Below are 25,031 nucleotides of genomic sequence, written 5' to 3'. Positions count from 1 at the left end.
GTAGAACTCACAAAAGTTGTACTTGAAGTTCTTGACAACGATGAGTCACAGGCATTTTTTGGATCTTTCTAATGCCTCTCATACAGTCGACCATAAGATTCTATCAAATAAATAAGAAGCATTAGGAATAAGAGGGGTAGCTAATGACTGTTTCCAATCATACCTAGCAGATAGGGTACTTTTCTAGTAGTGTTACTACTGGTGAAAAAATTCCCTTCACTGATGACAGCAATATTAGTCGCTGAGAAAATGGAGAGAACTCCTTGCAGAGAAAGCAAATGAAAATCTCAAGGAGATTTACAGTTGGTTAATAAACAATAAAGTGACATTGAACATAAAAAAACTAATGCGATGACTTTCAGTTTGAAGAGGAAAAATCAGAATGTTAAATTAAATGTAGATGGCTCCTCTACAGACTGTGTAACAAATGCAAAATTTCTAGGAATGAATATTGATTATCAGCTGAAGTGGTGTGAACACACAAAGGTGCCTGCAAACAGAATGTCATTAGCATGTTATACCCCTAGAATCCTATCATCAGTGCATAACACGCAGTATCTTTTAGTTACATACTATTCATATGGACACTCAGTTCTTAGCTATGACATTGTTTTTTGGGGAACAAATGAACGAAATATGAACACAATGTTCAAAATTCAGAAAAGAGCCATAAGAATAACAACTAAAAATAGTAGTCGAGCTCGCTATAAATATCTGTTCAAAACACAGGGGATTTTAACTGCTCTGTGTGAATACATTTACCAGACACTTGTACATATCAAAAATAACATTGGTAATTACTGCACATACAGCTCTGTCCATGACCAAGGAACAAGAGCTAGACTCAAATTACATTAACCAAGAAAAAATAAACATAAAACTCAAAATAGCATTTTCTACCAAGGAATAAAAGTGTACCCTAGATTACCAAAAAAATTTCAAAAAAAACACTTGTTTAAAAAGGCAGCTTAAAAGTACCTGTTATGCAATACATTTTATACAGTGAAGGATTACTTCGATAAATCACAGTAGGGGTTTGGTAAAAAAAAGTGTTACAAATAAATAATAATCATGACTATAAAACATCCAACATTCCACATAAGACCTTCACACTACATTTTTTCCCTTCTTTTTTCCTTTTCTAGAAACACTTACCCCAAGATATGCAAAGCACAATACTAACACCTCTTTCTCTTTCTGAGCTCAATATCTCACTCATTATGGAGGGATGCTGACTCAGTTTATCTGAATAGCAAATAGGAAGTTGCGGTACAGAAAATGACCCACAGATTACCACTGTATGTGTGTTTGTGTGTATAGTGAGTGAAGTGTTACGATACAATGTGTGGCTAAGACGTGTCTCCGCAATATCCTTTCTTCCAGGAGTGCTAGTTCTGCAATGTTCGCAGAAGAGCTTCTGTGAAGTTTGGAAAGTAGGAGTCGAGATACTGGCAGAATTGAAGCTGTGAGGATGGGACGTGAGTCGTGCATGGGTAGCTCAGTTGGTAGAGCACTTGCACACGAAAGGCAAAGGTCCTGAGTTCGAGTCTCGGTCCAGCACACAGTTTTAATCAGTCAGGAAGTTTCAATGTGTGTATAGTGTGTGCAGTGACTTACAGTGAGATGTGAGTGAACAGTGTGGCATTACATTATTTAATAAGTTATTTGTTAAAAAAGTATTGTGTACCAGAAGTAAATCTAACGATTGTCTCTAACTAGAAGTTAAGTTATTTAAAATTAATCTAAACTTGTAAATACTTCGACATGTCCTATGTCCTTGTAAAAAGAGATCTACAGATGAATAAAGCTACCACAACTACTACTACTTCTTACTAGTATCTGTCACAACGTACTGAACGAGGTTCCCTATCTCTGGATCGGTTAAGTCGATCGATTTCTCTCCACAGCAAGTGTTTTGAGTCCGCCCACTGTCAGCACTATCGATCCAACAATATAGAACCTATGTAACGAAGTGATTGTCGAGCAGTGCCATGCCAAACTACGCACGCCTTGTGCCAGCAATGCATGACAAAACGCGGCCTGTTACTTCCGCAGTGCCCGGCCACGGCCAACACTTAGCGTGCGTTGGAAGTGGATGCTTGCGTTCGGAATATTTTGTTTGGCGGTTACCACACTCTGCAGATAGAAAAGCAAAGAAACACGGATTTATACACGTGTAGCCTGTTGCAACACATGAAAAGAAAACAGCCCTTTCGTTATAGCAGGGCAATACTCAGTCTGAAGCAGATGCTCTCCATTAGAGCAGAGTGACTAATGAAAGACGCAAGTGAACTTCCTCCACAGAAACAGGGTGGCTAATGCATGACACGGACGAAGTTAACGTTTACAGACACGGAGACGACCTTTGCAAAGCGACCTTAACACTGAAATATGATGATTTCCCGATAACAGAAAATTAGATGGACTAGAATTATATGCAAACATACTCACCAGTGATTTATCTACGTTAACGTTTCTGAATTTCCTGGCGGTGTTAGTTATTTGTCATGGAAAAGTATATTAATGTGGAGTTACGTTTGGCAACTACGGTGTGTATTCGCATTTAGAACGAACCAATCACATAGTAAGGTTCACAAGCTGTAACAGAAGCTACTATGTAAATTACAGAGTCATTAACGTTAGCATATAATGGCTCGTATCACTGAAAGACAAATAGCTCGGCAATGACCTGCACACAACGACAGTTTCGTCTCTGGTCTACAGTTTGAGGTCATAATGATGTGTATGAAATATAGAACGATTGTGAATTGTGTTTTATTCATCTCATGACGGACAATTGCAATCCATTTGGTTTGCGTACAGCAGACATGTCAAAAATTTGTAATACAGTTACAATGTTTTTTTACATTAATAAGTAATAATAATACAATAAATAATAACACTATAAGGGATGTCTTGGAATGTTTAACACATTGCATCCAGCTCAAATTTCCAGTTTGTCCTGCATGAATTCATCAAATGAGTAACAACATTTCAGTGTCAGTACCTCATACAGCTTTCTTTTAAGTGAACCTAAATGAAGATGAACAGTTACAGTGGTCTCCAATTTTGTGGGATCTTGTAATGCAGTTTTAACACTCTTGAGATATATACAGAGGAGGAGATATATACAGTGGTGGAGTTGTCAAAATATTAAGTTCTTTGAAACAATTTCTACAAGATTCTTTTTGATTGTTTTGCAGTATAATTCGAATGGCTTTCTTCTGTAGTGTGAATATTCTTTTCATTCCTTTGATGGTTGAGTCCCCCCATACTGTGATCCAATATTGCATGTATGGTTCTGAAAAGTCCATGACAGACAGTGCACAAGAGGTGTTGATGTGCATAGTGAGCAAGTTGTTTCACTACAAATATCTGTCGCAAACCTCAAAGATGGCAGGAGCAGTACGAACATCTGGGTCTGTAGGTAGGGCCCATGCAAGTCATTACTGATGATCGAGGAAGGGAGGGGAAGGAATGACAGTTCTTATGCCACACAAGTGGGCATAATAAGTTACCCGGATCATCACAATTGGTTGGGCGGGGGGGAATGAGAGGAATGGTGACAGTTGGGAGGCCTTAGCATCGATGAAAGAAGAGATCACATTGATCTCTGCACCTGGGGGAAGGTGTTTGATGATAGAAATGGAAAAGGTGGGAGGGATGTTGTTTGAATGGGGAGGAGCATAAAGGATGAAAATGAAGTTGTCACGTACCTTCAGAGATATGTCATCCGGGGCAAAACGGGACACATCTGTTTGGAAGGTGAAAGAGCAAAAAGGGAAATGAGAAAAGTGGGTGAATCATCAGGAAGAGGAACACTTGCGATCCGGGGGCGGACTCTGGCAGGCTGGAGATGGACCCAGTGCCGAGCAGGCAGCTTGATGGGGACAGGTTCATCTGCAACAGAAACGGTGAGAGGTCGGTCATGTAGGAGGATGTCAAATGTGTTCGTTGCACACGTTAACACTTTATGGGGGCTGGGCATTGTAAAGCTGCATGCACTGAGCCATTGCGTAGCATCACATAATTGAACTTGTCTAGTTCCTTGTGCATAAATAGAGCCAGAGTGGAGTGAGAACCATGAGACGACACACACTGTTGAGATATATGGGAGCACACCTGCTCTACTAGGGGAAGGGAGTCCAGAGTCTGCAAGCGAAGGTAAGTCCTCGGCAAACTGGACTAGAAGGACCAATGGTTCGCCATACAATATTTCGGCTAGAGAAGCCTTGAAGTCCTCCCTGAAGAACACACGGATGCCCAGGAGAACCCGAGTAATGCGTCAGACCACAAGGAGTTGTGGCACATGAGAGCGGCCTGTGAAGTCCAATGCCACCGCTCCATGGGGCCATTATTTTGGGGGTGGTAGGCAGTAGTCCAGAATCGCACCACCCTACAGAGCTCGCATAATTTGGAGAAAAATATAGATTCAAACTGTCGGCCTTCATCTGTTGTCACATAGGATGGACAGCTGAAGCAAGGAATTCATGTGGTTATAAAAGAATGAGCAACAGAGTCTGCAGAAATGTCCACCATGGGCGTAGCCTCCACCCAACAGTTCGCCTTTACGATAATTGACAAGATGTATCTATAGTTTTGTGAGGGGGACAGTGGACTGTCCGAATCGAGTTGTACATATCTGAAGCGACTTGGAGGTACATCAAACCTGCCAGTATGGGGACAAGTGTGCCTGCCGACCTTGGAGACCTTGGAGCATTGGCATGCAACAAATGCTCATGTCCGGTCACAGCACTGAGCTTCGAATCCAAGCCACACAAAGCATTCGGAGATCAGCCTGGTTGTAGCCTGGGTGGATGAGGTTGTGCGTTGTATCCAAAACCTGTCATGTCACAGATTATGTGATGAATGGGCGAGATGAACCAGTTGAGATGTCATGCTTGACCCATGGAGCATGCGAGGCTCGATCTTAAGAGCTATGGAACTGTCTGTCAGTAATTTCATGATTTCTGCGTCATGGTGTTGCTCTCGGGCGAGTCCATCACAGTCAATGACACTATCTATGGCAGAGATACATTAGAGAAAATTGGGCCATGATGTTGTCTGCTCCCCATATGTGGCAAAAGTAATCTGTGTATTGAGCAATAAGGTCCATGCGGCAAGACCAGTGGAGAGGGGTGCCACAGGTGGGCTGCATAAAATGTCTGAGGGGGACGGTGGTCAGTGAACACTGTAACGTCTCTGCCCTCAGTGTCTTCGCGGAAATAATGTATAGCCTCATACACAACAATTAGCTCCCAGTCAAAAGCGACCAATTCTCCCAGGAGGGTGATAACTTTTTTGAGAAGAAATGTAAGGGTTGAACTTCGTCTCCAACGTGCTGTTGCAGAACGGGCCCCATTGAAGAGTAGCTGGTGTCTGTGGTGATGTAGATTTTGGTGTCTGCAATTGGATGAGCTAAGGTGACAGCTTGTGTGAGGATCTGTTTCAAATCCGCAAATGCACACTCCATTTCCTTGGTCCACGGCACTTTGCTTGAACCTGTTGTATGTGGGCCTGACGGGGCATCTGTCAATGGTGTTTGTAGTGACGCAGCCTTAGGGATGTGGTGACGGAAGAAGTTAATCATCCCCAAAAAATGACACAAATCATGGTGTGTTTCAGATGGGGGTAGCTGACAAACCAGCGCATCTCTGTCCAAGGTGGGTCTGATACCTGCAGCAAACACTTAGTGGCCAAGAAAAGTGACTGAAGTGCATTGGAGTTGTGATTTGTCCTTGTTGATTATCACACTGTTATCGAATAGGATACAAAACACTGTCTTGAGATTAATTTCATGTTGTTCTGCTGAAGATGAAAAAATTAGAATATTGTTGAGGTATGCATCGCAGGAAGCTGCAATGGCATCTGGTTCACTGATAAGTAATGTGTCTCAGTCGCAAAAGTTGAACGTAACTGCTGTTGGCTGTTGAAAGACCACATGGTGCAGCAACAAAAGATGATATGAAGACCATGAAAACAGTTTGGAGCACTTGGCATCAGGGTCACCATTGTGGATGTAGGTACGACAGCTTAAATGAATATGCTAAGATTCCACGTGTAGAGATAAGCGCTTTAATGATCAGCTTGATATCATTATACATAAACACACAGTCACTCCAATTCAAATGTTTGCAACAGACTGAAGGTCTGCATGCTATCTGTTGCAAATCTCAAAGATGCAGTCCAAAGATAGGTCACTCAACCAATTGCATGCTGACACAAATATCTGTGTGTTCTTCCTTTTGTGTAGTGTTGAAAACCATGAACATAGGTTCATTTCCTGATTAATGATTAACTCATTGCCCATCAACCAGGTGCTATTGACTGATATGAAAGTGTTTTTCTCGAGTGCTGCAAAGTTGTTGGAAAGATCTAGCACAGTAATATCGTCTGCATACAGTATCTTATTTCAATTTTCATATGTTTCTTAGGATCGTAATCCTCCCCTTTTTGTATATAGGTGCTATATTAATTAATTTAAGTTGATAAGGAAATATTACGTCTTGGTGTAAGCAGTTGTCAACATCCAACAATGGTGTCATTAGTTCTGTTGCCACCTGCTTGATTAGGTAGTTTGACACTTCGTCATATCCAGCAGACTTTTTCCTCTTAAACTTTTGTATAACCTTTGTCACATCCTCTTGAGATACCGGTTTCAGGAACATTCAGTGGCTTGGTTTATCTTCCTTGCTTATTGCATGCATGCTTTAGATTTCCTACTGTAACTATGTAACTATTATTCAGGATGTTGGAAATTTGTGTTTTGTCTGTAATGATTATGTTACTCACTTTCGCCCTTTCTATTTCATTTGTTTTCTGTGTATAGTTTCTGTTGCCCCTATCTCAGGCTGTTTTCATTGTATTTGTTGATTTTAAAATAATCTCACGAATTTATTTTGTTTTTTCTTGTCTTGTCAAATGTCTGTACTTCTTTTGGTGCTTTTTGTAGGTTTCAGTACGTACCCCTTTTTCATCACTCTTAAGGTAGCCTTCCATGCTATTATTTCCTTTTCCTCTTGGTTTTTGAAAATTCTGTATTGAAGAAACATGTTAAGATTTCTTGAAAAGCATTGTTTTTTTCATCTGTTCCCTGAGTTTCAAGAATGGCTGTCCAAAGTTCTTTTTTCAACATACCATTTGTTGATGTTTTGTTGGTTGAAAATCCTAACAGATCTTTCTACATATTTGCCTTCTTTAGTGAGTTTAGATTTCCTTATACTTGACATATTGTTGAAAATAATCAGATGCAGGTGAAATCTCAAGCAGAGGTGCAAAATTGCTATTGAGCACCTAGTGACAGGGTGAGACCACAGCCAGTGCATCACCCGAAACGTGCGTGGGCCCGGCATGGTTGGTGCAAGTCTCCCTTTGACCGGCACAGAGGGGGACATGTTAAATGATAGACTGCTCTGAGGAGGGGGCAGTCATGCATGTGGACCCCAAAATTGGACAGCCGCGTGGTCCATGTTGGGGTGCGGTAGAAACTCGGGCGATGGGTTTCTGGAATTTTGTACTGGAGGAGCATTCTGTCAAGTGTAGAATGCCGTAGAAGCATCCGCACTGATGTTTACATCATCCGATGTGGTGTGCTGGCAGAGGTTAGGGCAGTCTGGCCGGTCGAAGCAAGCACTGGAGACACGAACACTCCCAGTGTATTAGTAGCACACGGGGTAAAGCATTGCATTTCACAGTTGAAGGTCTATTCTGCAGTTGCAGCGTCCTGCACTGCCAGGAGGACTAACAGTTGTGACATTGTCTATTGGTGGAAAACCAGTGATACACAGCGAACAAATGCAAGGTATTTTTGCGACTCGGTGTCACCAATGTGAGTATTCTGGCTATAGCGACTAACCACACACAGAAAACTCCAGCTGCCTAAGACCAGGCACTTTTATTAAGGTTCATATAAATACACAAAACACAAAGAAAACAATACAGAGAATCATAACACGTACACCATAACCCAACTCTCCTAGAACAATCCAAAGAACAACAGTCACAAAGACCGTTTACTCTGCACTTCACAGGTGGCAGTTACTGGCACTCAATGGTCAGCACAAGCATCTCGTCAATTTTTTTTTCTTTCTTTTTGTATCTTTTCCCAAGTCAATATTTAAATCAACACATATTACACGACCTTTCATTTTGTTTTTTCTAGTAGGTTGTACTTTTTTTTTCTTTTTTGACATAAGTATTTATTTTGCCACTTTGTAATTGGTACACACAGGATACTCAGCTCTTCGTGCACAATACCTGTAATTTCAAAATCTTTCTCTTTACTTTGAGTAAATTTTTGTGTGTATCAATTATACTGCAATCATAACTCTTGGCAAATATTGCTACTCCTCCACCCTCATATTCTGATCAGTGGAAATTATTTGCAAGAGCGTAATCTTTCATAGTAACACTACATATTTCAATCTCTTTTAATCCATGTTCACTTATACCATTATGTCTGGTCATGTTTCATTAGTAAGTACTTCTTATTCAAATTCTTTATTGTTCCCATATTGTGCATTTCCATGCAAAATTCTGAGCTTTATTTCTTTCTCCTTATTGATAAGTTCTCAGTTCCTATTTGGTCATCATGTTCACATTTCTTGCTACTAATATTTAACTTCCAATATTTTTCTTGCCTTGACTGTACCATAAAAAATCACTGGCCTGAAGTTGAGATGCCATCCTTTTTCTTACAGAAAACCACCCCCTGGTGCCTGTAATTTTCTAGTGAACCAATACATGAATTGGCAAGCGACAATACATTCATGTAAATGGACTTTTTAAATTGGTACCTTGACTCATTCCATATCCATGTATGTTGTTCTCATTGATGAGATTTATGGAAAAAAAAAGAATGAATGAATGAATGAGTGAGTGAGTGATTATGCAAAGCTAAAGAGATCTACAAAGAATAGACTGTTGTGGAGAGTTGCATCAAACCAGTTTTTGGATCGAAGACTACATCAGTGTTATACTACATTCAAAATGTGGATTACATGAAGACTCTTCATATAAAGGATGAAGATTTGACTAATGAATTTTGTCTTCCAATATACATGTCTCAAATTTATGTTGTGGCAAGTAATATTTACCTATTAGAAATAAGTTTATGCAGCAAATGGAGAGGGGAGGACAAAAACTGGTTTACTGTTTTAGGGCTGATATTTCATTTTCTCTTTAATTTTGCTTTATTGTGAGACACGTGAACTAGATTTAGTTAATACACTCTTAGTTTAGTAAAGTCTTGAAGGAACTGAGCTGTATTTGATACCAAACATAATCACTCTTTCAGATGACTACAACCGAGTGGTCCTAGATCAACTGGATGATGTTCCAGATTCGGATTACATAAATGCCTCATACATAGATGTGAGTACAGGTACTTAGTATGAAAGAACAAACATATTTTGTCTAATTATTGTGTTATAAGCATAATTTGTTGTACGTATCAGTTTCAATGCACAGGGAAATAATGGCTGTTGTCAAAAAAAAAAAAAAAAAAAAAAAAAACCTGGTGGTTGTGCCTGATCATTCTGCTGCAGGTGATATTTTTTTGGCGAAGATCCCACCTCCATCCTCATTACATCATCCCCAAGCCAAAACTACCTCTGGTACATTGTCCTCCCCTTTTCCCTGATTTTAGTGGCGGCATCATATATTTTTTTGGCAATTATTGACACTGGACAAAGTCTTCTGCACATTTTTTTTAATTTATTGGTAGAGGGTGAAGACTGACTAGTTTCACAAAGGAAATAAAATATGCTTATTTTCATTCATATATTCTAGCTTTTTTAAAAATCTTTGTGGAGTATCGAGATTGCATGTTGATTTCCACAGTATGGGATACTTCTAGTGCTATTCACTCACTGGCACCTAGACACTTATCATCTGTTGTCTCAAAATTGTGCCAATGTAATGTCTAGGATTAAGAAATGAAATTGGTACAGAGGGAGAATATTTTTCATTCAAGAGGAGACACGGTATTTATTGTGAAAACCCAAAATAACATTTGTCAAATGTCTTCAATGTCATTTTTAATTGATCTTCTTCTACACCCATATCCTGCAATCAATTTTGAAGTGTGTGGCAGAGGGACTGGATTGAACTGAGTTGGGTGAAGAGACCAAACAGTGAGGTCATCAGTCTCATTGGATTAGGGAAGGGTGGGGAAGGAAGTCAGCCATGCCCTGTCAAAGAAACCATCCTGGCATTTGCCTATAATATGTGGCAAAGGGTACTTTCTCATTGTATCACATATTAGGTTTTCTTCTTAGTCAGTTCATCTGACAAGGATGGAAAGCTTGAATGCCTCTGCCCACACAGCAGTTAGGCAAGTCTATATGCTGTCTTTTGGAGTGATATTTTGGGGGCTATAGTGTATTTCTAGATTCCTTATTTAAATTTCAGTAATGATGCCCAACACTTGTAGTATTTTTGTAAGTTTTTCTTAGGGTACTTCCCTTATAATTTGGTGTGCACTTCCTTATTCTAATTATATTGCCTATGATTTAAAGTAAAGCTCCATATAAAGCAGATCTGTTGATATTAATTATTATTTAAAACTGTCTATTCTATATTTTCACTGACTTTGGACACTAAAAATATATTCCACGCTAAAAAGAAGTGTTCTTTATATCTTATCCTGAAATTCAGCATCCATGCCATGTCCTTAAACTGTCTTGACAGTTCTTGGATACCAAGCATAGTGGAGCAGTAGTTGACATACCAAGCTCAACTTTTGGAGAAGTGTGGTTCAAATCCCTGACTGGCCATATTTTTCTTTTTTCTTTCGTTGTTTTTCTTTTTTGAAGATTGAATAATGTAAATTCTGGGATGGTTCCTTTTGAAAAGGATGTAATAGATTCCCTTCCCACCCATTGTCCTATCTGAATTTGTGCTCCACCTCTTCTGATCTCTTCATTGACAGGATGTTAAAACATAAGCATCCTTCCTTCCTGTTCCTGTGCCATATTTCACAAACTACAAAAGAAACTTGCCCTTGATGATGCACTTCCACTCCAAACATAAAATTTCTACCACATCCCCCTCCAAAATTATGATCATTTGTTATTGTGCCCTTTAATGAAAATATCCTTCTCTTTCGTTGCTCCCAACATTGCATCTCCATTCATTGGTATTATCCTACTTATCTATCCTTTGTAATCTTGCGGTTAATCTGTTTACTGTCCCAGCTTGTAACACTGCTCCCCATAGGTCATAACACTGCAAACTACTTTCGATTAGATTTTCACCACTATCTCTTACACCATCAAAAACAGGGAAACTTAAGGGAACAGTCATGTCGTCCACCAGGTCTACTGTATTTATTGTGCTGAAATCTGTGTGAACATGAAAACCAACTAGTGTCCACTGATCGTAGAAATAAACAACTTGGTTGCAACAAACCCTGCTCATTACAATTTGGTACCAAAGCTGCTTTATAACTTGCGTCACCTATGCCCACAGCTCCTCCTCCTCTTTGTGTCTAAGGATCACATTTTTGATGAAATGCTAAACCTTAATTCTTGTTTTGAAGTTAATGATGTCTTGGAACCACTCATATGACAATGGCTCATTCAGCATGATCAGTACATACAGCAGTTCTACTGTCTCATTCCTCAATCTCTCCTTTTGTCCTTGTTATCCTACCTCTGCTTCTAGTCCTCGATCCTTCTATTTCTGTTCCAGTTTCATTACTTATTGTTGCTGGTTTCATTTCTCCTATCGTATTATATCCATAAATCTGTTTATCCAATGAGTGTAACATACCGATGATCTCCTATGTGTTAAATCTGCTGCCTGCCTCCAATAAAAAGTTGTTGTTTAAAAATTTTCATACAATTCAATATCAGCTTAGACAATTAAGAAGTTGTTACACAGATGACATATTGTTGCTACATAGGTCACAAAGTTCTGTGTTACATGTAAATTTTCTACTATGAAGTGATGTTGATGATATCTCTTACTTATTTCTTGATTTTATTCTTTTGTTGCAGAGCTTGCTCAAACCAAATGCATACATAGTGTGTCAAGGTCCAACAGAGGTGACAGTGACTGACTTCTGGCGGATGGTGTGGCAGGAAAATGCCTGCTGCATAGTTATGCTCACAAAAACATTTGACTTCATTCGAGTAAGTGAGAGAGTAGCCTTAAGCAGCTCCTTGTGCTGTAAAGTAAGGGAGATGTCAGGACATTAGGCCTAAGACGTGAGTGTTTTGTGACAGTGGCAACTTCACTGAAAAGTTATTGGGGCCTTAAATGCACAGTTTTTTTTCAGTGATTTGAGAAAATATCATTCTCTTCATGTGGTTATTTACTTTTTTGTCTGTGTTCTGAACTAGAAATGATATGCACATATCATTTTATAGATTTTTGTGAATGTTTTTTTCGTAGCTGTGACTTTTGTCATTTAATTGATTGATTGCTTTATTAATCTATGAAACAGACCATGTCATATGGATTTCATTATGTAAAACATTGGAATTTTTATGGCTTAAGATTAATTGCTCATACAGGAATTGGCAATGATTTTTTAATCTAATTACATTTGTTTTTTTACAGTCTTAGTTAATTAGTATTTCTATGTACACATTATAAACAGTACTTCTTCTAATAGCTAACCTGTTCTTAATTTTAGTACTCCATTGACATGTAAAGACTTTTATTTTGTAAATGATCTTTCAGTTTTGTTTCAAAAGAGTAGATAGTATCTATGTCCTTTATTATAGCATTGTATAATAAACTCTGCTGAGCTTTAACTTTGTTTTTTTCTGTTCAGATGAAAATTGTTCAGTTTATGGTTTCATAATCATGTACTAAGCCATTTTTAACACAGTGGTCAATATTTTTTTAGAATACATAACACTCTGAAAATTATATTCGCAAGGCACGGTTAATATTTCCAGCATTTTAAAATGTTTGAGGCAGTGATCTGTTTTTCCAGTTTTGGTCATTATATCTATTGCTCTTTTTTGCAGTCTGTACAGCCTGAATATTTATTGTAGTCACTCCCCAAAAAATTATGCCACAGCTAATAACCGAATGAATATAAGCTAAATACACTGACTTGATACATGAAATATCGTATATTGATGTAAGAATTCGAAGGGCATAGCGTGCTGGAGGGATTCTATTACTAAGTATTTTTACATGTTCTTCCCACAGTCAAATGCATTCCCACAAATTTTATGTTTTCCACACATTGTATAACTTTATTATTTATTTTCAGGTTGTTGTATTCTGGCTTTTGTTTCTATAAACATTTATAGTGCTTACTTTCTTTGATTAAGATTGACTTTATCATTTATTGCCCATATGTATATGCTGCTAAGTGTTCTTAAACTTTCTCTCTTAGTGCTTCTAGTGATTTGGCAGTAATCTGAACATTTGAGTCATCTGTGAACAATATTATTTGTCCATGCTCCACACTTTGTGGGAAATCATCTATGCAAATTAGGAACAGTACTCGACCCAGCACACTACCTTGTGGTATCCCTGTATTTATATATTTGGGGTCAGAAGAATGTTTTTCAGTATATTTGGAGCTACTTGATGTATGTGTAATCTCAGTGATCTACACCCTATTACATAGAAATGACTGAAATCACTTGTCAACCATCCCACCCCCCACCCCCACCCCTCCCCCCTCCTTTATTCCCAGTTCATCTAGCATATTTAATAGTATTTTGTGATCAACTGTGCTGAAAACTTTATTTAGATCAAGGAATAGTCCCCTTATCCACTGCATCTAAGACACATTTTGTTAGAAATGCTGTTGTCGATTCAGTAACTTCCCCCGATTGGAAACTTAACTGGTCAGTGGAAAGGAAGTTGTATTTATATCATAAGTCTATCTTTTACTATGCTTTCTATTATTTTTTCAAAGCAAGAGATTGGTGAGAGAGGCCTATAATTTTCTATATTTTCAGTGTCATATTTTTTGAAGGGAGGCAGTAATTTAGCATATTTTAAGTAGTAAAGGAAGAAGGATTTATTTATAATGAGAGACCCGAGTTTCTCCTGGCATACACAATTTTCAGACAACTTATGGGAATTCAGCCAGGTAGTATTAACGGCAACCGCCAATATTTCAGCGAGAGCACACCTTGCCATTTTTAAGGCAAACTGCAAAGGACAGATGATATACAAGCAAATTTAAAACCTCGGTTCTCGGACTAATTTAGAAAAAGATATACACACACACACACACACACACACACACACACACACACACACACACACACACACACACACACACACACATACTGAATACTAGTGTCACCAAAGATCACCAAAGTTGGAGATATCAATAATGAGACTATGAACTAGCAGGTGAGACTCTGTCCCTCTGTTTTTTGACTAAGGAAAGAGCAAGATTCCAAACAGAGTTTAAACAAAAACCTCCATCCCTAGTTACAAGGTTGCTCTCTAATTTAATCTCAGCTGCCTCCTTAATAACACTGTCCCAATAGCTGGACATGCATGCCAATATCTCAGTGCTGTTGTATAACATAGGGTGACCAGTATCCAGCCTATGTTTGGCAAAAGCAGATCTACTTGGGTGCTGTAACTGTGTGTGCTGTTTATGCTCAGTACGTCGGTCCTCCACAGTCCTGGTAGTTTGACCAATATATGCCATGCCAAAGCTTCAAGGAATGCAATATACACCTGCCTTACACAAATGAAGATCATCGTTAATGGAACCCAAAAGCACTCTAATCTTAGATGGAGGTTGTAAAATGCATTTCACATCATATTTCATTAAAATAAGACCAATCTCAAAAGTGCTTCCTTCGTAAGGCAAGAATGTGTCAGAATCAGTATCATCATCAATCACCAAATGCACAGTTGGTCGATAGTGCAACGCACGTTCAGTCTTTCTTTCACTATAACCATTTTGAGGAAATGTAGTTACAAGATGGGACAGCTCAGCTGGCAAAGTCTCAGTGTTGGAAATGACATGTGCCCTTTGTACCAAGGTACGATGTACCCCTTCACGCTGAGCCGGATGGTGACAACTATTAGCCTGTAAAAACAAGTCGGTGTGAGTTCATTTCCTGTAAACTGTGTGTCCCAATGATCCATCATCCTTCCTCCTAACCAAAATGTCAAGAAAGGGAAGGCAACCATTCTCTTCCATCTCCATCGTAAAACAAATGTTCGGGTGGATCGAGGTCAGATGTTCTAGAAAGGCATTCAAATTCTCCCTACCATGAGGCCAAACAACAAAGGTATCATCCACATTCTGAAGAAACAGGTAGGTTTCAAAGTTTGTGATTCCAATCCACATTCCTCAAAGACTTCCATACACAAATTTGCTGTTGGTCTTTCTCTCAACAGTTTTTGTGGGGTCAGCATCAATTCTGCAATACGCTGAGTCAGACAATAAATGTTGCATCTTTTGTACATAATCCTGTTTGTTTAAAACAATAGTGGCATTTCCCTTGTCTGTCTTTCTGCTCCCAGGATTGGAATGACTCCTTACCCTCTCCCTTAAAACCCACATCCTTTCATCTTTCCTTTTCCTTCCCTCTTTCCTGACGAAGCAGCCGCAGGCTGCGAAAGCTCGAAATTTTGTGTGTGTGTGTTTGTGTGTTATTTTATTGTGCCTGTGTACCGGCACTTTCCCGCTTGGTAAGTCTTGGAATCTTTGTTTTTAAGATATTCATATCTCCAGTAGAGATCTGTATAAACATAAAATAGTTAATTTTTTACCTTTGTCTTGGTCCCTTAATTCTCTTGCAGTTAACTCAAAATGTTTCTCTTCACTGATTGCACATAGATTACTTCTAATATTATGTGGACAATTTTGTTTCACATAGGTACAACAACCTCCACACTTTATAGATATTCCACTCATGTTATCGAAAGCTTCAAGACATCAACATGAACACAAAAAAGAAAGAAAACATTCTAGTTTCAATATGAATCCTTTTTCATATTAGATTAGAAATGTGTATTTTCTTTCTTTTTTTTTGTCTGCGTGTCAATGACTCAATGCTTCTACTTTCTGGTGAGTGGTATCCTTTACTCCTAAAATATTTACATTCTGTCAGAACATATGTGCCATAATCACCCTATACCTTTTTTTTATTTTGAACATAACGATCTTTATATGTCTGTTTCAGCTGAAGTCACAGTTTATGTAACTGTTTTTAGAGTCCCTTAATTTTCATCTAGTGCCTCTTCTGCCATTAATTATTTTATCAATAATTCAGATAAATACCAACAGTGATCAAGATAAAACAATAAACTTTCCAGAACAGAGCACCCATAACTTGCTGATCACTGCATCAAGTAATTTTCAATTAGTAGCACAGTGAAGGAATTTGTGTGATATGAATCACTGAATTTTTATGAATGCCATTGTCAGACATGGGTGCTGCAGAATGTAATAATTATTTGACCTTCAACAAAGAAAAAATATCAGAAACCAGTTTGTTGCAGGAAGTGAATAAGATTTCCAATGCAATTGATGTATTGAGGCATGTAGTACTTTAGGTGATATCTTGAGGAGTTGTGATCTGTATATAAAAGGCAACTGACTGTTTCACACACTGTCTCATCATTGGTTCAAATGGCTCTGAGCACTATGGGACTTAACAGCTGAGGTCATCAGTCCCCTAGAACTTAGAACTACTTAAACCTAACTAACCTAAGGACATCACACACATCGATGCCCAAGGCAGGGTTCAAACCTGCGACCATAGCGGTTCCAGACTGAAGCGCCTAGAACTGCTCGGCCACACCTGCCGGCTGTCTCATCATTGCCCATCCAAAATCACTAAGGACAGAAACTTGAAATTTACAGAGAGGGATGATCTTATATTGTTAGATGAAATTTAAAAAGGGATTTTTTCAGTTTTCATCCCTAAGGGCGTGAATTAGGGGATGAAAGGTTTTTGAAAATATATCCTTATTAAGGTAATTTTGAGGCAGGTACTACAAAAATTGGAATTTGGTTTCTTGGTGAAAAATAAACAAATACATGTTACAGCGTTTTCATAAATTTAATCACAAATGGGCTGAAATAGTTGGTGAAAGTTGTTTTTGAAAATAAATCATTATTAAAGAAATTGTAAAGGTTTTTTAAAGCCACATGTATGAAAATTGGTATTCGACTTCTCAGTTCCGACTAAAAAAAATATGAATTTTAGTGTTTCTGGAAATTGAGCCACTAAGGGAGTAAAATAGGGGATGAAATGTTTTATGAAAATATGTGTCAGTGTTGCTAGGAAAAATTTGTTGTGAATGAGGGGGGGGGGGGGGGGGGGGGGGGGGAGAGAAAGAAAGAAAGAAAGAGAGAGAGAGAGAGAGAGAGAGAGAGAGAGAGAGAGAATATGAGTTAGGAGATGAAAGTTTCTGTGGAAGTATCATTACAAGAAAGCAAAAAAAAAAATCATGATTAACAGAAGCCTGGGACTCCAGCCTCCAGGATTGCTCTCTTGTCATAAATACATGCAGAAAAGACCATACCTCTATGGCCTTAATTAATGTAAAAAGTTTAAAAGCTGTTGCAATTTATGAACAATTTAAAAATTCGGTTAAAGAAAAACAAAATATGTGTGGACCATACAGTCTGTGTGAGCGAAGCAGTAGGCACTAAGCTGGTCATCAATAATACGTAAAATGGAAAAATTGTAATCCTCAGTAACTGGACTTACAAAGTACTGGAGAAGGTTGCTGTAAAGGAGCAGAGACTTAATGTGACAAAAGTGATGTCAGAAGTTGTACACTATATTGAACAAACTGTTTACGCAATCACAGCTCCACTCTGATTACTGAAACTGGGCAGTGAAACCAAAATGACAATCTTGAGACATCTAATTATTCCAGAGACAGCATTAATATGATGTAAATAATGCTAAGACCATAGAACATGATGTGACAAAGATATACCAGGTGTACCAGTATGAAATGAGCATTAAGATACAACTGTGTCGATAGGGAACATTTGTTGTGAACAAGCCTTAATTTTTTTGTTTGTTTTGTTGGTATAACATCTGTCAAAGATATTTAGTATACATCAATTCATGGAACAAACATCATCATGTGTTTCCATTGTGTTAGTAATGTCAAATTTTGTACCACAAAGTGATGATTTGCCGAAAGCATTAATTTTTTTGTTTTCATTTGAAAAAAAGTGCTGCAGAGTTGCATCGAATGCTTGTCGAGGCATATGGTGATCATGCTCTATCAGAAGCAACATGCAAAAGATGGTTTCAATGGTTCAGAAATAATGATTTTGATGTAAGAAATGAAGAATGTGGAAGACCACCAAAAAAGTTTGAAGATGCCAAATTGCAAGCAATATTAGATGAAGATGATACTTTGAGTCAGAAGCAAATGGCAGCAATGCTAAGAGTTGTACAACAAACATTTTCTAACCATTTGAAAGCTATGGGAAAGATCCCATTCCTCAAGGCCCTCCATAAACCAATTGGCCACAACGGCTTCCCATTGCCACTCCATCAGTCTGTTCATAGTACCGATCATTGAACAAAAAGTAAGTGGAAGTCAGCACATGTCGAAACAAATTTGTTAACTCGACACCAAACTTAACCTCAATTAGCTGCAATGAATCAGAGAGAGGAATGCGAGTGAAAAGAGAAACCACCTCAAAACTGACTAATATATCAGAGTCATTCAAATGCAGTCTCTGCAACCGATGTAAGAAATCTGCAGAGTTTTTATGTGGTGTTCACATCTACCTACTAGTGGGCTCAACAAACTAGCAAGATATTTAGCTACACGATATGTCAGAGCACCAATATTAGAAACAATAAGTTTCAATGTGACAGCCTCTTTATGGACCTTAGGAAGGCCATATAATCTAGGTAGTACAGCACAGTAAGAATGAAGACTATTGATAGTCTCCTGTGATAAAGAACTTTTCTTCTTTCTCTCAACACTCTTAGTAGGGCAGCACCGATTCTGCAATACACCGGATCAGAAAGTAGAGACTGCATCTTTTGAATGTAATCATGCTTGTTCAAAATAAAACTGTGGCATTTCCCTTAACCACAGTTAAAATAACAATATCAGGATCTATCCTGAGTGAACATAAAGCAATCACCTCAGCTGCTGTAATGTTACACCCGTAAGTTATTTGAACATTCAATTTGCCAAGAAAAGTTAAGGTCTCACATTGTTTACCTCTACGGGGAGGAAGTGTAAAGTTGCTTGCGGATATTGGATAAACTTAGCAGCACTTACTTTTTGTTCAAACAGAACAGACTGATGGAGTGGCAATGGGAAGCCTGTTGTCACCTATTGTGGCCAGTTGGTTTACAAAGGACTTTAAGGGATGTGCATTGGAGTCAGCGACCTTGAAACATGCATCTTTTTTTCAGAAATGTAGACAACACTTTTGTTGTTTGGTCTCATGGTAGTGAGATATGAAACCAGTTTTTGGAACACCTGAATTCAATCCACCCGAATATTCAGTTCACTATGAAGGTGGAAAAGAATGGATGCCTTCCCTTCCATGAGGTGATGGTCAGAAGGAAGACTTGATGGTATGTTGGGACATTCTGTTTATAGAAAGCCTACTCACACTGACTTGTATCGGTGAGCTGATAGTTGTCACCATCCAGCTCAGTGTGAAGGAGTAATTCGTATCTTGGTTCACAGGGCCCCCGTTATCTCAGGCCTTGAAAGTTGGGCAGCTGAGCTATCACATCTTGAAGTCACCTTTCATTAGAATGGTTATAGTGAGAAGCAGATCAAATGTGCGTTATGCTATCAGCCTTCTGTGCAATTGGTGAGTGACAATAGCAACGAAGTGGCACCTAAGTCTACGGCCTTTTTGCCTTACACAGGAAGCATTTCCAACAGGATTGTCCATATTATGTGGAAATATGATTTGAAATGTGTTTTTTGACCACCTTCTAAGATTAAGGCCCTGTTGGCATCCGTAAAAGATGATCTTGGTTTGCATAAGGCTGGTGTCTGCTGTATTCCTTGCAGTTGTCACATGTCGTATATTGGTCAGACAATCAGGACTGTGGAAGACCGGTGTATTGAGTATTGAACATAAGCGTCACACATGCTTACAACAGCCGAGCAAATCCACTATTGCAGAACATTGCCTTGACACTGGTTATCCTATGGAATACAACAACATGGAGATTCTGGCTTGCACGTCCAGCTGATGGGATAGTGTTATTAAGGAAACTGTTGAAATCAAACTATCAAGCAACCTTATAAACAGAGATGGTGGATTTTGTTTAAATGCTGCTTGGAATCCGGCTCTGTCTCTCATCAAAGAACAGGTGGACAGAATTAGTGCTACCTCACCTGTTGATTAATAGTCACTATTGATATTTCTGATGTTGGTTATCTTTGTTTGTGTTGACACTTGTTCTGTGTGTGGTATCTTCCTTATTTCTCCTTTGTGAACCAAGGTATTAAATTCCCTTGCACATTTCTGCCTCCTTGCATTTGTGCCTTGAGAATGGCAGGGTGTGCACCTGTTGAAATATCGGTGGTGGTCAACGTCACTCGGCAGCTAACCAGTAAGTTATTTGAACATTCAATTCACCGAGAAAAGTTAAGGTCTCACACTAACAAGCTGTCCATCCGCTGCTAAACTATGGCCAAGAGACATCTGGACTAACCAGTTGCTGGGCACGTAGCACAACATTATGTACTTGACTTTGCTTCATAATCTCTACCAATTGGATTTCTTCCACCAACATTAACTGTGCACATGGAAAATCTCCCTGCATTGTAAACTTCACTAGTCCTTTCCTTCACCTGCCTAGCATCTTCCCTGCTCTCATTCCAGTCCTACACATACCTTCTTTTCTGCGTGTGCACCTACATAGCCATTTATCTATCTCTACTTCTCTCCTATCATCTCTCCCCCTCCACTCATCATACCCCCTCCCCCCCCCCCCCCTTCCAGGTTGCTCTGCCCCACACAGCCATCCAACACTTCACCTATCAACCCACACTATGCTGTCCCTGCAACATTCCTGCACTCTCCCATATGCAGCATTAGCATCTTTCCCCATCCCTACCCCCTACCTTACTATCCCTCCCAGCCTTTCACCCCACATCTCTTCTGCAGCCCCACTTCTCACCCCAGCAAAGATGCTTGCTCATCTCAGACACAGTTGGGTCTTCGCACATGATGACAACAATGGCTGGCTTAGTGTGTGTGTGTGTGTGTGTGTGTGTGTGTGTGTGTGTGTGTGTGTGTGTGTGTGTGTGTGTTTGTTTTGTCTATGACTGATGAAGGACTTAATCTGAAAGCTTATAATATCTAGTAGTCTTTTGCAGTGTGTCTGTTTACAAGCAAATGCATCTTCTGTGTAGTGAATAGCATCTGTCCTTTTCATATTGTTGCTACCCCATGCTGAATTTTCCTTGGTTGATTAAGTTAAGGGTTGGATCTAGAAGGAAATAGCAATGAAAAATACTATAAAAGCAGCTTGTACATAAAGATAAGAATCTCCAAACTTTCAAGTGGTAACTGGTGTTGACCCAGGACTGCTTCAGAAGTTTACAGATGGAACTTCGTCTACAACAGTGTTTCGTTCCAAGCAACTACTTGACCTGAGCTTATGCCCCAACCAATTGTGTCACATCTACCTCATTTTATACATCCTCTCCTCTTCTTTACCTGCCATCCTATTTCTCCCACCATTTCTATGTTTTAATTATCTTCCCTTTCCATTTTTCATTCATGTTTTGAGGCTTTTCTTTTTCTCCCCTTCTGTTGAATGTTGTTTAACTACTTATTGTTGTTTATGTGCTTGTACATTTTTCATTCTCTGTTGCTGCCGATTTTTGCCTTGCCTTAAATTTGTAAGATGTTTCTTACCTCTGGGTTATAAAATCTCACCTCTACCATTTGCATAAAAAGAAATGCCTTTCCTGCTTTCATCTCATCTTCTGCTACCATTTCATTGTTATTTGATTTGTTGTTCTGTTTTGATGTGTTTCCCTTGACTAAGGTGTATGAATGATTTTCCTGTGGAACTGCTGAATGTTACAATCTCTCTGGTTGTTCCTTCACCTTTGCCAGATGAAGGAACCCTTGGTTCCAAAAGGCAACAAATGTATTATTTCTGTCATCACATGATAAACACAAGTTTTAAAATCTTTTTTCATAGAATCTTGTTTTAACATTTCATGATCAACTTTCTTCCATTAAAAATGGAAGTGACTTTGTAGTAGTATGGATTGTTCTTCTGCGACACAGTTTTAGTCCTGTAGTTGCTCTCCAGGAATTAGCTACGACTAATGCTTCTGTTGTTATCTCAGTTGACAAGAGTGCATCCAACATTACAGGTGGTTTACTTGCAAGAGCTCTTATCTTGTAATATGAAGATACACCATTTCACATTTCCAGCTCTCTAACACTGCAATAAGCTTAGTTACTTTGCAATTCCATTACTTTGCTAAGTTTTGATCACACTGCATGAAAGGAGGAGATAGCCAATTACACAATACAGAAAAATTAAGTCTCAAATTTTTAGAAAGAAGAAATTTCATTTTGAATCACAAATGAAAAGAATCAGTACTTATCCCTTATACTGCACAATGTGAAACATGATGGCATAGACTATAAAAAAATTAAAAGAAGCATCAAATTATTCTCTTTGTTGCCTTCTGTATTTCCCTAAAACCTTTTGATTCTTATAATTTGTGTTAACATCTGAATTATCAGTACAGAATATGCTGCTGGCATATACACTCCCTTTGCTTCCTTATATAAACATAAAACTTCATTTTAGTGTTATTTCATAATTATGCACATCCACTATTGTAGTACGTCTGATAAACATTTAAGATATACACTTAGTCTGCTATCAAAAAACATGCCTGCTTGCAAGCTTACGGTATTGTCAACAGGAACTAAAGTGTTGGTTGCAGTAGAGAGAGAGGAGAATTTGTCTCATTTTGTTAATGAAAACATTCTGCCTGAGCAGCACTAGCGTTTCATAGACACAAAAGGGAATATTTTCCAAGAGAAACTTTAGGTGGTCAACTGGTGCTATTCTCATCCTGACTGGCATTCAAGTAGTGTCTGTATCAACAATAAATACAGCAGTCTACATCAATTGATCAACAAAATTTAACTAATATAGCCAATATTTTCTTTAGTTTCATTTTATGTTCTGTTATATGTTCTTCTTTTTAATGCCACCCATTCAGATTTATGAATTACTTCGAGAAACTTTTTGGGATAAGATTTTATATACCTGGCCTTTTGAATGTAGTCTGTAGTATATAATGTAGTGCTACATCTTTAGTTCATATGTAAGTTACAAGAACTATTTTCTTCCTCTCCAAGACTCCATAGTCTCAGCATCTGGACTGGTGGATCAGGCCTGTTGCTGGTGGCAGGTAAATACCTGTATCCGTGGCTATGCCCAAGCCATTGTTCACACATACCATCCATGACAAAATTCTGTTCTAATCTGCCACTTGAACCATGCAGCTTCCCTGCATCAATCTCTATTTCTACCAGCAGGGACACTAAATCTCTACCCTCTGAAGAGGCGACATAGGGCCAAAAATGGTCCAGTTTGAGCCATGACCTCTGTTGCAGGACTGGCGAGGGTGCAAGATTCCCCAGCAACAAATCAACCATCCAAGCATACCAACACATCTTGTTCTGCCAGACTGGTGGAAGACTGCAGAGCCTGGGGTGGTCAGGTAGGGGTGAGGACTGTGCCACTGGCAAGCCAGGGAAAGAGTGCACTGGTTCAAATTCCATGAGCTCCACAGTGGTAGGCAAGGGAGATAGTCCCACTGTCTCTCTGTTCCACAGTTGAAGTAGGATGGTGTAGGGCACACTAGGGGCAGTAGCGGATCAGGACGGTGTGAGTCTCTCACTGGAACACCACCAGCTGGCTTGGAGATGGAGGCTTTGAAGGTCCAGTAGGTCATGCCATCTCTGCTGCCAGCTGAAAGACCAGGCCCAGACTATTTTCATTGTCATCATTCTCTCAGACTCTGATGATTGGCCCTATTCTCAATTACAAATACATTTCATGTGTTTCATAACGGCTGTAGTCATCGCAGTGCATGCATGTGTGTCCAAATGAACGTTAAATCATTCTTTTTAACAGCATAAGCAGTGTTTTGGGGGCGAGATTTGTGATGAAGAAAGGCCTAACAATGGAAAATCCTCCTCAGTCTAGCTATCTTCATTCTCAGTTGTCTCTGACAGAAAATCAGCATCTGAGTCTAATAATTTGCTTATGATTTGGTATAAGAGTTCTCAATAATATATTAAATTTCTTCATTAGTGACACCCCACTAAGATGAATTAACTCCAAATTATTATTATGGTCAAGTAAAACACTGTCTAACTGATGACACAAATGACAGCAACAACACATGAAACATGTTTGATAATTACGTGATAATATGAAGCATGCAAACCTATCTGACAATCCATATACCACCATTTAAGGCAGCAATTATTGACCAAAGAAAAATAGAATGCAATAAAACAGCAATATTCTAAAAAGAAGTTGAGCCATGTTTCAATTGACAGCTCCCACTGTTCTGTGTATAATTCATGAAATTATGAAAAGACAGAAAACTGTGGTACACCATTGTTGAAAGTAGAGGATTTTTAGAAAATCCAAACTGATGTTATTTATCCCTGCTGCCTTGTTTTACAGGTCTGCAAAGGATCTATCAATGTGCTCTTTCTACATATGCACTGTCTTTTGTATTTAGCCGTGAAATTCCTTTGGACTCTTAATGTTAACACCTCCGCTTTTAATTTCACATAATAAATACCAAAGAAACCATTTGCAACAGAAAGGAATGGACATCCCTGAAAATAGCAATCATGGAACTGGACAGGCAAATTTGGGCACAAAGTGACTGTGAAAAACTTTGGGCAACAGAAGTAATACTTCAACTGAGAAAAAAAAACAAAGGAAATACAAAAATGTCAGAAAAAGATAGTAACACAGCAATATAAGATACTTAGAAATGAAAGAAACAGGAGGGGAAAGAAGTCAAAGCAAATTGACTCAAAAAATGTGGGAAATCAA

General features: G+C 38.7%; 1 protein-coding gene across 1 annotated transcript in view; it reads left to right on the top strand.

Moving 5' to 3' along the window:
* The window catches only part of LOC126272182 (uncharacterized), a 1,390,907-nt gene that overhangs the window by 1,139,611 nt on the left and 226,265 nt on the right, over positions 1 to 25,031 (top strand). Inside the window, 2 exon segments of the mRNA XM_049974835.1 lie at positions 9,296 to 9,372; positions 12,000 to 12,134. Of these exon segments, the coding sequence (XP_049830792.1) occupies positions 9,296 to 9,372; positions 12,000 to 12,134 (212 nt within the window).

Source organism: Schistocerca gregaria, chromosome 5 (assembly GCF_023897955.1).
Source record: "Schistocerca gregaria isolate iqSchGreg1 chromosome 5, iqSchGreg1.2, whole genome shotgun sequence".
NCBI lineage: Eukaryota > Metazoa > Arthropoda > Insecta > Orthoptera > Acrididae > Schistocerca > Schistocerca gregaria.
The sequence above is the reverse complement of the archived record's forward strand: the minus strand, read 5'-3'. Positions and strand labels throughout refer to the sequence as shown.